The following is a 15371-nucleotide window of genomic DNA, read 5'->3' as shown; positions in this document are numbered from 1 at the left end:
ATCGAGATTCACCAGATCGAGAGAAACACGTCCAAAGGCGGAAAGAAAACAATCTAACAAAGGACTCAATGCCCATGCGCATTATCACCGAGAGGAGGAGTCACTCGATCTTGGACCTCCAATAAGCTTGTTCGAAGAAAAACAACTTATAACACTCTGAGCCCATCACTAGATGGCGGACAATATGTATTCAACTAATAACATTCTTGGTATAACCAGACAGGCAACAGGGAGGTGGGTGGGACTGTGAGGAACCCACAGATAGATACTGTATCCAGCAGAAAAAGCATTACCAAAAGGTAAGTAACTTGTTCTTCTGATGGATGCATCTACCTGTGATTTCCTCACCTTTTGAATAGAATCCCAAAGCAGTACCGCACTCTGAGGTGGGTACCTGTCTGGCCAGACCAACAAATCCTGGAGCACTGAATGGGCAAAATGACCGTCCCGCCTCACTTCAGAGACTAAGCAGTAATGTTTTGCGAAAGTGTGGAGGGAAGCCCAAGTTGTTGCCATGCAACTGTCAACAACAGGTTCACCTCTAGCTAAAGCAGAAGTGGCAGACTTAGCTCTGGTCGAATGAGCTCCAATGCCCTCAGGACAATACTACTTTGCTAGCGAATAAAACTTTTATGCAAAGAATGATTTACCTTGAGAGTGTTCTTTTGTGGACGGCTTTGCCCTTCATCTTCCCCACGTAGCCAATGAAAAGCTGATTATCAGTCCTGCCCACATAGAAGCTCAGTGCTCTCTTCGAATACAGACGATGCAGCCGTTCCTCCTCCTTTGAAGGAGGGGGAGGAGGGTAAAAGGACCGGAGAGTGCTAGACTGTCCTAAATGGAAAGGTGTCACTACCTGAGGTAGGAAAGCCGGCCATGGTTCTCAAAACCATCTTAGTAGCATGGAAGGTAGTAAAAGGGGGTTTCACACCAAGAACTTGCAGCTCACTAACACGCCTAACCGACGTGATCGCTATAAGGAAAACAGTCTTAAATGTAAGGAACCTCAAAGAGCAACTATGCAATGGTTCAAACGTTGAACCCATCAAATACGTTAAGACAAAATTTAAGTCCCACTGAGGTATTATAAATGGGAGAGGGAGGAAACCTTAGTACTATAAGGTACTTAAACAAAGAGAGCTGATGAGGCAAACAAATAGAAGCCGACAGTGCAGATAGGTAACCCTTCCCTTCACTGTGGCAACTGCGCAACCTTGTTACGCTAAAGGAAGAGCAAATTGCAAAACATTAGACAAATAGGTCTTTAAAGGATCAATGTGTCTCTCATCACACCATTTAACAAATTTTGCCCATCTGCCAGCATAGACAGTCTTTGTGGAGTGTTACGTTGCCGATAAAATAACATCCATCACCTCAGGGGAAAGAGAAAAATAACTCAAGTTGCCCTGTTCAATCTCCAGGCATGTAGGTGCAGGCACTGGAGATGGGGGTGTAGAACCTGCCCCTGTAACTGCGAGAGGAGGTCGGCTCAGAGACGGAGCAGAGGGCACAGTGAGAGTTGAAGAAGATCTGTGTACCACACCCTTCTTGGCCAATCTGGGGCTATTAGTATGACTCGTGCCAGTCTTGGTGAATCTTCCTCAGAACCTGAGGAATCAAGGGTATGGGAGGAAACATGTAAAGCAGAGGGTTGCTCCAGCACAGCTGAAACATGTCCCCCAATGCTCCCTACATCGGATACTGGAAGCTGCAGAACAACGGGCAGTGCACGTTCTCATGAGTGTCAATCAGGTCTATCTGAGGGCTCCCCCACAACAGGAAGACGTGAAGAACCACCTTCGGATGGATACGTCAGTCGTGCTCAGCTGATAAGTGCCGGCTGAGACTGTCCGCACGTATGTTGAGAACTACAGCTAAATAGTTTGCTACTATGCAAATCCAATGGTCCTGAGCTCAGGACCAGAGCCAAAGGCCCTCTCTGCAGGGAAGGTACAACCCTACTCCTCCCTGTTTGTTGATGTACCACATCACAGTAGTGTTGTCTGTCAAGGCTTGTACTGACTGACCGCAAATGGACACGAGGAAGGCCTTGAGAGCCAGCCGTATCGCCTGTAACTCCAACAGATTGATGTGAAACATCTGTTCCACTGGAGACCAAAGACCTTTGATCTCCAGATCCCCCAGATGTGCTCCCCACCCTATAGTGGAAGCATCCGCTACGACGGCGGTCACCAGAGGTGGAAGACAAAATGGCCTTTGAGATAGGTTGCCATCCACGCTCCACCATCGAAGATCCGCTGCAGTGTCTCTGGAGACTGTTATTGACTCCTTTGTGTTGAAACCATTGCTTGTGGAGGCACCACTGGAGAGCCCTCATGTGCCAACATGCTTGAGTGACCAGCAGAATATAGGAAGCTAACAGACCGAGCAGGCGTAGGACCATTAGGACCGCAACCACCGCTCCATCCTGATACACTGGAATCATAGCCTGTATGTCCCAAATTCTCTGAGGAGGAGAAAAGGCATGATTCAATGTTGTGTCCACTACAGCCCTATGAACAGGAGGTGCCGAGAGGGCTCCAGGTGAGATTTGGGCATGTTCAACAAAAAGCTCAGGTTGAATAACAACTTGGTTGTCATGTGCAGATGGTGCAACACTAACTCTGGGGACTCAACTTTGATCAGCCAATCATCCAGGTAAGGGAATACTGAAATTCTCTTCCTTCTGAGATGTGCTGGAACCACTGCCAACAATTTTGTGAAGTCTCGACATGCTAAGTAAGACCAAAAGGAAGGACAGCAAACTGGTAGTGCTGCGACCCCATCATGAAACGGAGATACTTCCTGTGCGACTTCAGAATGGGGATGTGAAAATATGCATCCTCTAAGCCGAAAGAAACCATCAAGTCTTCCATGTCCAGCACAAGAAGCCCCTCTGCCAGGGTCAGCATTTTGAATTTTTCCTGTTTGAGGAACAAATTCAAAATCCTCAGTCCAGAATGGCCTCAAATGACCATGTTTCTTGATCAGGAAATATCTTGAATAACACCCCTGATCAGTTTCCTGCTCCGGAACAAACACCACTGCACCCTTTAACAGCAGATTTTGTACCTCATGTCGAGGCAATAGCAGGTGCTCTTGTGAGCAAAACGATTGTTGGGGAGGGAAGGGAGGGAAAATGGAGTCTGTTTATATGATGTTGGGAGTCCTCCAAGATTAAAGGCCAAAGGTCTTGTGGGGCCCATCAGTGCACCAGCAGGGGCCATAGCTCTATTAAAAATGCTAAACATGCATTTAAAAAGGCAGACGGGTCTGTCCCCCGAATTGGAAAACCCGGATACTCCTGCTGAGGCTGAGCCTGACTTGACTCCTGATTTTTGTTCTCCTGATCCATTGGAGTAACAGGAGAGAATCGTGCAGAACTATTCAGTGACGCCGAAATTTCCACCAAAGACGGCACCGGCGTTGCATCTTGTGACTTCGGTTGAAGAGGAGATAAGGGAGGACTAACCTCCCAAGGTGACCGGGGCCTAGACTTAGAAGCTGGAAAGGGACTATCATCTTGAGAGGAATGACACTGTGAGCCTTGACGACGATGCTTCTTATGGGACTTCGATGATCAGTGTGACGATGACTCCTCTTGATGTATCGATCTTCTACGACCACGCTTCTCTTTTTTTTTTTTTAGCTTTCGACAGGAACAGTTTAGCTTCTCTCTCCTTCAAAGCCTTAGGGTCATTCCCTGGCACCAAGAACATCCCCCAACGTCGTGGTCAGAACTGAGACACCAAAGGCAATCTTCATGCAGGTCAGTAACCAACATATTGCCTCCACACTCTCTACACAGCTTAAAACCAGGCTTCTTCGGCGGTGACATTGTAACAACGAAAACTTCAACAAAGAAGCTACCTCGAAACACTAACAAACAGGAGAGGTAGAAAAACCCCTTAGCGTCGAAAACGTGCAAAAAAGGGAACTGACGTCAGCACACCACCGAGGACTTCTTATGGCTTCGATGACGTCAGACGGAGTCACGTGCAGAGCTGTTCCTTTGTGACGTCGATGTAGAGAGCTAGAAGCCAGACTGGCAGGCTGCTTGAAGCTAGTTATGCATCCAATAGACAAAGAAACACACTTTTCTATGTTTTTAGGCAAGAAAGGGAGAATTGTGATTAGGTGATAGTTTCCAGAGGCTCATGATCTCCCTTAGGCTCCTGTGCCATAATAGCAATTATGGAACCTGGAAGACAATTAATATTTTAGACAATTACGAACTGCCCATGTTGTACTATTCTCGTCCTATCTTACCACTTCATTCCTCTTTTTGTCCATCCTTATCAGAAACAACTTCTGAAGGTTATTTATTCAAATTTAGTCAGACTCCCATCCTATTATTACATATACAACTAATAGCCCCTGAAAACAAGCATTTTTTTGCATTGCTCTCCTCCTTGTCAAGTGCCTACATTTCAGATGTGTTCTATTTCTTCCTCACATTTTACTTGTCAACTTATGAAACTCTAAAAGGTTAGTAACACTGCATTGCCATTTAGAAATCTGATGCTTTCTAACACTGATAGTTTCACTCCCTCGCTTTATGCCTAACATTTACTTGTGTGAGTGCACTGAAATTCTACAGTTTTCCAAAGCTATAAAAGCTCAGTCACCTATTAGTACTACGATTCTTTAAAACAGAGCTTCACTCTATGCACTGTATGACTTGAATGGGTAAAATCATTCTACCTGGTCCACCCTCTCCTAATTTCTCAACTTCACTTACCAGACATGAGAATTCAATAAAATTCTAAACCTAATTCTTGGCTCTTCTAACTAACATTTGGACCAGATAATGCTGATGGCATGCCTCAAAAATGTTTTCTGCTCCATGTGGCATCTTGCAAAGCACCTATGCCTGCCTCTGACCTGCTCCATGCTATCAAACTAAGTCCCTCTAGGACTGATATTTTAGCTGTTTGCATTTTAGGGATAAAGAAACCTAATGTCAGCATTTTCCTATTATTTCTGATCATACATTTTCTTCAATATTCTAAAGTTGAATTTATATAGAGAAGAATAATATCATCCAGTTTAAGATCTGTCTGACAGTTATGTACACATATTTACTCCTATGATCTGAGCAGTCTATATGAGATGCTATTTTCTCAGAAATACTCAATGTATACAGTATAACTTGATTCTTCTGTTTAGGGCTTTAACACTAATTGGAGCCTGACCAGAGCTAAATGAGACTGGAAACCTAAATATATCAATACAATTGATTTACTCTCTGTAGCAGACATACCTTGTTATTTCAAACATCCACAAACTCAGATACAACTTTGGATTCATATAAACTCCTATTTCCATTATGTGCCACAGAGACCTGGCAGTCTGTTGATATGACAACCAGGTGCCAGTACTGTTCACTTCCTGAGGAGTTGCAAGCAGAAAGCCAGGTCATCTAGTCACAATAGGATTCAAAAGACAGCAGTTATTGCTTTGAGGTGGGGGTAGTAGGGAGAGAGTCAACAGACCGAAGAATGGAGCTGACATCATATAGACGAATAATGCTGAAAAGTAGAGGAGGAGGCACCATAAAACACTGGGAAGCCAGGGGCTGGAGCAGAGTCAGAGACAAGGAGATGCAGATGACAGGACAGAGAACCACTGCAGAAGAACCAGTGGCAGTGGAGACGGGCAATGGAAGGAGTGGCAACATAAGAGGGAACCCAAACAGATCCTCTGGCAGACACAAGACATACTACACAGAGGACACATCAAACCAAACCCCTGGACCCAGTGACCACCTACAGAGAGGCAAAGGAATTTCCATTGGCAAAGGTTTCAAGAGAGGCAAGTGTTGAGCTCCTGGTGGGAGTGGTGTGACTAAAGATCTTAATAAGTTTACAGGTCAGGGTATTTGAGACAGTGAATTCAAGGGTAGGGGGCGAGTAATGCGCAAAGGCAAGGCCACCAGGGTACCAGAAAAATTAGGAAGGAAACCAGGGGCACATGCATTACAAATTCACATTGTTGTTAGGTGGATTGTAAAAGCAATCATTCAATTCTAGCTATCAAAGGCAATGATGTATCCCTTCTTGATCCATCATACCCCAGTGTAATACATACATAGGAGAAGTTTATATTGTACGAGATTGAATAACTCTAGCCACACATAAAAGAACAATTTTTACTGACGACCAGTGGAAAGTTATCATGAGCATCAAAGGGTGACTATAGAGGATGCCAACAATAAGGAACATGCTGCTGGCCAAAGAGCTATGGACATTATTCAAAAGACCTTACCTCAAACACCAGTATCTACTCATTTTCAAAGTCTAGATTTCAGAGAGATTCAAGCAGAAGAACTACAATGAAGGGGACATTTAAAATCAATCTATATTTGCTCTATAAAATACTTAATGTAAGCACTTAAACATGTGTAAGATGCAGGAGAAAAGGTAAGTAGGAATGCACGTAAAATATGTGAAAAATTGAAATACTGCCGAAAGCCAAGCATTTAATACAACCCTGAAGGTCAATAGTTTCTTGTGAAATGCAAGGAAGTGGTTCTTTGTTGTAAGGGTGGAGGATGAATTTTAAGGTTTCGCAGCTAAGGCTGTGCTCAAAAGATAGCAGAATTCAAAATATCTTGCAACTGATATGGGAATTGAGATCTATTGCTGGTTTACATTTTCACTTGTAATTCCTATGCAAACGTATACCACTTATCATCCAGAAAAATGAATCTGAAAGATATAGTATTAAGTATTGCAGCATCTGAATAGCACTTCATAAACCTGATATGACTGCTAACTGCTCAGATTTCCTTTGGTTCCTAGGTGCCCTTTCGGACAAAATAATTTGCCAATTCCCTGCAAGGACCCTCAAATTGAAGTGACAATTTTATTAATATAGGCAACTTGTAATGCACGATAATAAATCTAAAATAATATTAGGTACAACCTGGGAACCCAAGAAAAAAAACAATTTACAAAGATTACCTTTTTCACCCTTTCAATCTATTTTTATTAAAAACAAAACATACTTAACTGACATTAGCTCTTTGTGTTTCTTTTTATAACAAATAAAGCTACCTGAAGGAGTATTTTCTTACCTCTCAGACAAATAAGTACCTGGGTGACTGAGAGAGCGTTTCATCTACAAAACAAAACAAATATTGTCAAAGATAAGCTACATAAAACAAATTAAAAGTTCAATTGAAAAATGCCAACCCATCAGTTATAATACACAAAAATTAATATAATGAGGGCAATATTCACATTTAAAAGCTCTACGTGGTCCTGTTGGTGAGTGTCCTAAAAGATGACAACTAAATTGTTATATTTCACATGAAAACCTATGGCCTAGTTATCAAGGAGTATTTTCCATTTTGTGTCTATGGAATAATTTGTTAGATATTACTCACATACCCTTAAATGTGTACTTTGTACAATGTCAAAGTGAACAACAGTATCCTAACTCCCTAAGCAAAGTCGAAATTAAAGCACTAAATAAAAACAATTACTTAATAGTTGTGTTAACAGCTGAATCTCCACAGAAACGAACAGCCTTATTACATTATGGAAATCATGAAAAAGTCATCAAAATTTGTATTTCGGATTCAAAAATCCTTAACACCACATAAATCATAATGAAAGGAGAGCCACAAAAACATTAGTATTAAAATTCAATAAACATTATTAAGATGGCATTAAGCAGTACACAATGTATATCCACTGTCAAAAATAGTGTTCATAGAAGAGTGGTGTGAACATCTAAAATACAAATGCTTAGGAGCAGCTCATTAATATCACCAACACTTACAGCATGGCTGCACCATCTTGCAAGGTCATATTAAAAATGCATAAAAACAGTATTTCGTTGGAGACATTATGGAGATCTCCAGTAACAAAATGAATCAATAATTTTTACTACACATTACTAGCTCCAACAAACAAACTCCATTTTGGTCAAATTGAGTGTATTTCCCTGGGCAGAACACCTATAAAACATTGGAGTATTTAAGTAATTGCAACGGTGGGCAGTGGGAATGCATTATATCTTTCTGCCTCTATGCTAACATAACCATATGCAGCAGCCCACCCGCTGTTATACTTGTGTTAAACGATTCATACACAGTAGTCAAGGGTGTCAATTGAGTTTTCTCAACTTCTAAAAGAAATGGATCCCATGCCAACTAACTAGTCTCAAGTGTGCAGTCAAGTACCTTTGTACTATAAATGTAGTGTTCTACCACTTCTGTCTTTCACTCAGTCGGGCATTCCTAGCAGGCACCTTAGTTGACCTTCACAACCTAGCTATACAAAATTTCAGGAGGGTAAGTTAAGTCGGCTAACATGTTTGTTTTTCATCTTTTCGGTCTGCATTCTTTTCGGGTACTTTCTATTTCTTTACCAACCCGTTTAGTAATCAATTTGGTCACTTCTTCCCAGCTTGAACAAGGGCTAGGCAGCCCCAGACAGTATGAGAAAATCAAGCTCCATCTCGCTTACATCTGGGCACTCATCCTTTACCCCTGTGTGTACCCTGCTAAGATTCCTTGGTGTCAGATAAGTTTGGTGAAGAATATTAAACTGCATCAGTCTGAACCAAGCTTTTCGGGACAACCATTTAGAACATTTTTTTTCTCTAACTCAATCCTTTTCAGTAAACTCTAAACCACTGTTTTCTACCTAATCAGATTTTATATCTGCAATATCCTACCTACAATATTTGATCAGTGCTTAATAAAGGGCTGTCACTACCTGACATACTAGACCATGTGTTTCTCCTACATCCAGTATATTGTGCCACTGATTAATTTGTCTTCTACTTCCACGTTGCTTTAGATACAATCAGAACACCATCATATGCACAAAAAAGTCCTGAGGGAATTTTGAATCCCTTTTAATCTCCAAAAAAATGCAGAGGATAATCACCCAATGTAGGTCGCACAACATTTAAGGCCAAACCTTCCACACCAACTCCTATGTGACATTTCATTTATGCAACCTAGGGTGACATCATAACAGAAGCTCTGGAATATATGCTCTCTGTGTCATAGTTTCCAAAATTATTGTGTCAGCTTTATAATCTCGAACGTATGAAGTTTTGCATGTTGTTCCAAACAATCTCTGCTAGTACTGGTGGTCAAATCTTGCCTCTTTAAATTCCAGCATCTTTGTTGCCCTCTGTTGACAGCCAGTTGGTCTTCCACTGCACTTAGAAAGCAATTATTACTATTAAGGTTTGTAGAGTGCAAACCGCTATCTACACTGGGTTTCGTGGAGCTTGGAGACGGATAGGATGCAACCAGAGCCCACTAAATCAGAACATCCAGGTCTTCAGCTGTTTCCGAAAGACGTCAGAAAGGTACAGCTTCTCAAAGTTTGAGGAAGGTTGTTCCATAGCTTAGGTCCCAGGTACGTAAAGGACCGGCCTCCCATGTGAATCTGTTTGACTCTCGCAACAGTGCATAAGGAGAGATCACTGGAGCGCAAGGCGTGAGCCAGAAGATAGGTTCTCACCATTCCGTGGAGGAATAGGGGGCCAGCTCCAGGCCTAGCTCTGCGCACAAAGTACAGGGCTTTAAATTGGATCCATTTATCTACCTTAAGCCAGTCCAACTCCCTCAAAAGAGTGGAGGCCGACTCTCATTTTGGGAGTCTGTAGAGCAGTCTAGCCTTGGACTACTTATAGCGTTCTTTTAGAAGCTTTATCTGCTCTCAAATAGAGGGCATTGCTGTAGTCCAATCTAGATAGGATGAAAACTTGAATGACAGTCCTTTGATCTGAAAATGGACGAATCCAAAGGATTACCACAACCATTTCAGAACAGCAAAAGCAGGTAGCAGCCTTCTTTGCAACCTGAGGCTTCATGGACAGCTTATCGTCGGCCAGGAAGCCAAGGTCCTTCACCGTTTTGGGCCGGCGCGGGAACAATGTACAGGTTATGAGGCCAGTGCCACGCTCCCCATAGGGATGGGTTCTTTCCCACCACCAGAACCTCGGTCCTGCCCCTGTTAAGTTTCAGAGAATTCATATTCATCCGTTAGGCTACCCAGACAGGAACTCAAGGCCTCAGATTTACAGTCCTGAGCGGAATACAAACAGAAGATGAATTGTGTGTTGTCCACGCAGGAAAATAAGGTCTGGCCAAAGCTCAGCCAAAGGTCAGACAGAGATATTGAATAAGGTCAGACTTAAGGCTGAGCCTTGAGGAAACCCCTGTTCCAACGTAGTATAGATTAAAGTCAGTGAAACCATCCCTTGCCACCCCTGCCTCTTTTGGTCAGTGACAGCTCAAACTTCTCCAATGCTACCCGGCACCCACCTTTACCCTAAACTCAACATGGATAACAACCGTAGAAGTTACCTAAAAATGCTAGTGGAATTATTGACTGTATACTCGCAAAGTAGTATAGTGAATGAGCTAACAGTCAACTTCTAACTGAGAATAGTAGTGTACCAAAAAATGTCACTGAGATGCTCAGAGCTGCAAATGCCCATCCAAGTTTCCCTCTAATTAGGACTTCTCTAGTACGGTATATTCACATTCCTAAATATTTAAACACACCTGAGGTACACCTCAGATGGTCATATCTAATTGATAACAGTGTTACTTCATTTTGTGATTTTCAAGGGGAAAAACTCCAGATTTCTCAAAGTTGTGCCTCAGTCCTGAAAAATGTCAAACTCATCCACATTTCCTTCATCAGGATTAGATCTGCATTAGAATTTCTAAGGCACAAAAAGGCCATCAGTGCACAATGAAATCCTGCAATATATACCTGCTACAGCAATTCCCCTGCCATCTACCATCTGACGTATCCAAGAGGCTAGGTGTTCCATCGTTAGCACAAACATAAGCAGTGACATACTGGTCAAGTCCACCTACCACTGATGCCAAATGAACTCTCCAGTCTGGACGCTTAGAGGTGGTCCCATGTACAGTAATAAAATCCTTCCTATGAACTCTGGGAAGTTAATTTGTTCCAGTAACTAATATGAATAATACCATCTGGGGGTATTAAATGTTTTCTCTACATCAAATGATGTGAACAACGGGACTCGGTCATTCTCTGTTGAGGCTGCCATCAAGTGCAAAACTCCTCACCAGTATAATCTGTTCAGGTCAGGGTTTACACTTGTAACTACAAATGCATCAACTTGTTTGCTAACACCTTCCTCAGAAATGTATAGTCTAGGGTCAGCATAGAAAGTGATATTTAAAAGGTTCTCTCCGGTCAGTCACAATCAGGCTATACTGCGAAGATTGCTTTGCATGTGGACAGTGGGATTATAGCCATTATTCAAGATGAGTTATAGACCTCCAGTTGTCGGGCAATCAGTAGCCCTGTAAAATTAGCATGAAACATGTCCAGACAGCCAGCCAGCCTTGGGGTCCTACTGTCACCCAGAACATGTTTGATCTACATCTGATTTAACAGCACTTTTAGTAAAGATCCTTGTCCAACACTTGCTTGGAGAGCAATTGTTTATTTCAAGATGCCAGCAAGTGATTCCTGTGATCCTTCGGAAGGGTAACATACAGGGGGGTATAGTAACTAACAACAATTTAATGTTCGTGCATGTGTAACTTATAGCCCACCGTCCCTTTCAATGTAGTCACTGTCAAGAGGCACCTCCAAAGTGTAGCAGTGTGTTATAAGCCTTCACGACCTGTCTTCCTAAAAGTGTTACCTGGTCATGAATTCACAATAATCCAGACACAGTAGTTTACCTAGGAAATTACAAGATATTTTTCTTCATTTCTGCAATAGATATCTGCTCTGAAGGCCAGACACAGCTTTTTTCTCAGGGGTACTTATGCCCGTCTCCAACTTGTTTACTTCTCGCAATTCTGTGGCCTTGGCACCACAAATTTAAAAGCTTCCCATTAAGTTTCTACATTTTGCACTGAACCTTCATTCTCTCTGAAACAATTAACACTAAAGTTCTTTGCTGTACTAGCAAAAGGCTGCAGCGACCGTGCCTACATAATACTGCCCCCACACCCTCTAAGCACCCCCATCCACCACCCCAATTGTTATATTACTATCAAGCAACAGCAGGTTCACAATCCTGTTTCGTAACACACTTGCAAATAAATTCAGGAAATACAAACACAATCTTAAGAACCTCCTGTCAATCCTCCCTGTAACTGCTACATTCCTCTCTTTTACGTAAACTTCCACTTCACCTCCCAAGAATAGGACTCTCAGCTTCACCCAGTTCAGTGCATCTATGGACTAGGGGGAGGTGGTAGCCACAAACACCTGTCTGCTCTACCTCCTTTTTAGTTTACTACTTTTTTCTGACCATTTCTGTAAAATTCGGCTTCTAAGTGTTAACCTGGATCCTACTGCTAACATTTCAAGTATATGTTGTGTGTATTTGTGTATGTGGCCTGGATGGTACTTTCAGAGTGTGTATGAGTCAGCCAGTTTAAGAGAGTCCTGTGGGGTCCGCTCTGTTCCTATGCACAAGAGAGTCAGGAGATCTAAACATTAGAAGAGAGAAAGAAGACAAGCCTCCCATAGAAATTCAATTAGGCCTTTTGCTGAGAGAAGCTGCTGATTAGTCTTCCTGTAGTACTGCCATTAGGTAGATGGCGGGGGAGTTAAAGGAGGGACCGCACTCTCTGTTATTCAGGGTAAAAAGAACCCTTTAGGTGAGGCCACACTGTCTCACCTGATTACTGTTCAACATTGCCGATGATAGCAGATGTCAGTGCTTAATTTGTAAATAAAAATGTGCCGGTGCCCTGCATTTAAATGTGCGAGCACAGAATACTGAGGCAGCGTAATCCTAAAGCCATCTCGGGCCTCTTTAATCCATTTACAGCCACACTCTGCCCATTCAGCTCTCTCTTGCAGCTTTCTGCTTTCTCCTTTTGTGATGCTTTTCCGTCTTTCTTTGCTTTGTCTTTCCCATATGTCTCTTTTGCTTGAAGTAATTGCCGGATGCAGAAGAATAAGTGATGGTCCTCAAAAATAAGTGTTGGTGCCCTCCACCGGCAACCACCGGCTCAAATTAAGCACTGCCAGGTGCAGGACATTTACACCGCGTTGTGCCTTTGTTGAGGGTACTTCAGGCTGAAGACACTTCAAAGAAGAACCACCTCAAGCCAGTCCTTAAAGTCCAGACAAGGAATCCACATCCTCGGTCTACCTTGACTGTATAAAACTGGGAGCCACTGACCCATTTCTTCTTCCAATCACAAGTGCTGAGAGGGCTGGTATGCAACCAGAGCTGGTGTCTCCCAGGTTCCCAGAGGTGAGGGCACATCAACAGAAGTCCTGTATTGCTGGAAGAAAGTGTTCATCTGACTAGATGAGCCTAGAAGCTAACCTGCTTAATTAGAGAGGATTACAGCCTGCTACCCCAGCAGGAGGTGTGACTGCCCAAGGAAAGCCAGAAGACCTCTGTGCTGTTGGCATCTGCTAGAAAAAGGATGGTGGTGGAGAATTATCTTGTAATCCTAGGACTCCTCTTTCAATTCCAGGCCGGAATCGCAGATCAGTGGCCGAAACCATCACTATGTTAAAAACTGCAGCTGACCTTGCCACTTTTGCAAGATAAGCAGCTGTGGCCGACCACGTCCTTGTGACCAAGAACTGTGTATGCAGCAGCTGAAAGAAAAAAGAAGCTGAAAGCGACCTGTCCTGTGGTTTGGGCCCAGGTGACACCAAGTAACTAAGCTCTTGCTAAAGAACTTCGGGAGGCAGCCTCTGCTGTTGTCTCTCCCTGAGGCATGCCTGAACTGACAAAGACTGGTCCTGTGAACAGCGCATCTCCTCCCAGAAGCGGGAACAAGTGAAAACATGTGCTGCCACTTTACTACCAGCATCAATTTGAACACAGAGGCCTGCAACTGGTAAGACTCTAAAACTCACTGTACTGATCTGAGCACTATTTATTCTGAAAAGGTTAAATATGCACCTGAGCCTTGATTCAAGCTGCACAGACACTATAACCGTGGGTGGGATCGGGGGCGAGGTCTGCCTAGCCTCACCAGAATAGGGACACACAAGTAAAAGGAAGGGTTGGGTTGCTTAGTTTTTCTTGTCTTGTATTTCATTTACGTGGGTGCAATATAGTACTTTTCTTTTTAAATATATTACTGCGCCACTGGGTGATTGCTGAGTTTGCAAATCCTCACACTACCTTTCTGAGAAGAATTGTCACTTCTCACCATCGCTACCATTGCGAGCCAAAAGCTTTAAGGGTTGGTTTTGGATCACTATACACAGCCATAAATAGGATGCACGCCGGACATCATAGACAAACAACACCAGCCATAGTGGAGGTTTTACTCTGATAGTATAGTGACCAGCAGTGAGATTGAGAACTCTGATTATGTTCTCGTGTTTAAAAAATACAAGGAACAAGGATCTCTAAACTAAATGAGAAAATAGGACAAAGGATAAACCGAGGCAGTTAATCTTCAGTCACACCAGGTTAAGATTGAACCTGATCATTTATAATCACTGAGCTTACCAACCATTTGTACAGGTGATGGTGACACAGGAAAAACGAGAGGATCAGGATGAGGCAGTTGAAAAATTTCTGGCTTAAACTTGGCATTTGCTATCTTCACACATTCTTCTAACGTTGTGATGAAAGTATTGCAGGTGGCACTAAGCAGGGAGGAAGCTTCATTCATGTTCTAGAAGATAAAAAGAAAACAATAACCAGCAACCTAAAGAAAACAACTAGTTTGTATCAATTTGCTAACTGCTGTAAAACAAACACATGTAGAAATAGATTTGCTGTCCTTGTGAAACTGTATTTACTGATCTTCACATTAATAGAAAGAAAAAACACACAAAACAACAAATTATAATTATTTCATTACAACTGCCTACTGATATGTATTCAGCTAGGAGATAAATAGTTATTTCCATTTTTTGGCTTCTTTAGACAGGCTATTTTTATACATAACTCTTTAACCATATAGCAAGAAATGCAACATTAAATGAGCTAAAATACTGTGCACACACTCAGGCGCTAATTATGAGTTATACGGGTGGAAAAGGCCGCCTGCCAAACTCCTGCAGTCGGGTTACTACCATTGTGGCAGCCCTCCCGCGGCCCCTATTATGAGTTTTCATAATAGAGATGGCAGCAATGCTGTTGTGCATCGGGTGCACCCGTCGACCAAATCACTGTCTGCAAAGCAGAGTGATTTGCATGATGGGGCTGGCCAGGGGGGGTGGGGACGGGGCTGCACTGCCGTTGTCAAGTGCACCTCGTCTCCACCAGCATTCATGTGGCGCTGCAACGCCATGTAAACGCCGGCAGAGAGAGAGGTCGTAATCACCAGGCTGTCGGCTGACAGAAACATGGTGGTGCCGGCGCTCTGACCGTGGCGCATTTGCCACAGTCTTAATGTTGCGGTCGGA

At 42.9% G+C, this 15371-nt stretch overlaps 1 protein-coding gene across 4 annotated transcripts in view; it reads right to left on the bottom strand.

Moving 5' to 3' along the window:
• PLEKHA3 (pleckstrin homology domain containing A3) overlaps positions 1–15371 on the bottom strand; it is a 199556-nt gene that overhangs the window by 58561 nt on the left and 125624 nt on the right. For 3 of the 4 annotated variants that reach the window (XM_069225431.1, XM_069225430.1, XM_069225432.1), the window contains 2 exons: positions 14471–14635; positions 7079–7122 (listed from right to left, as the gene is read on the bottom strand). In XM_069225431.1, the coding sequence (XP_069081532.1) occupies positions 7079–7122; positions 14471–14635 (209 nt within the window). Of the gene's footprint in view, positions 1–7078; positions 7123–14466; positions 14636–15371 lie in introns of all 4 variants that reach the window. The other variant, XR_011201599.1, reaches the window with a different exon arrangement.

The sequence above is a fragment of the Pleurodeles waltl genome, chromosome 3_1 (genome assembly GCF_031143425.1).
Source record: "Pleurodeles waltl isolate 20211129_DDA chromosome 3_1, aPleWal1.hap1.20221129, whole genome shotgun sequence".
Classification (NCBI taxonomy): domain Eukaryota; kingdom Metazoa; phylum Chordata; class Amphibia; order Caudata; family Salamandridae; genus Pleurodeles; species Pleurodeles waltl.
Note: the sequence above shows the minus strand (reverse complement) of the source record. Positions and strands in the feature narration are given on the sequence as shown.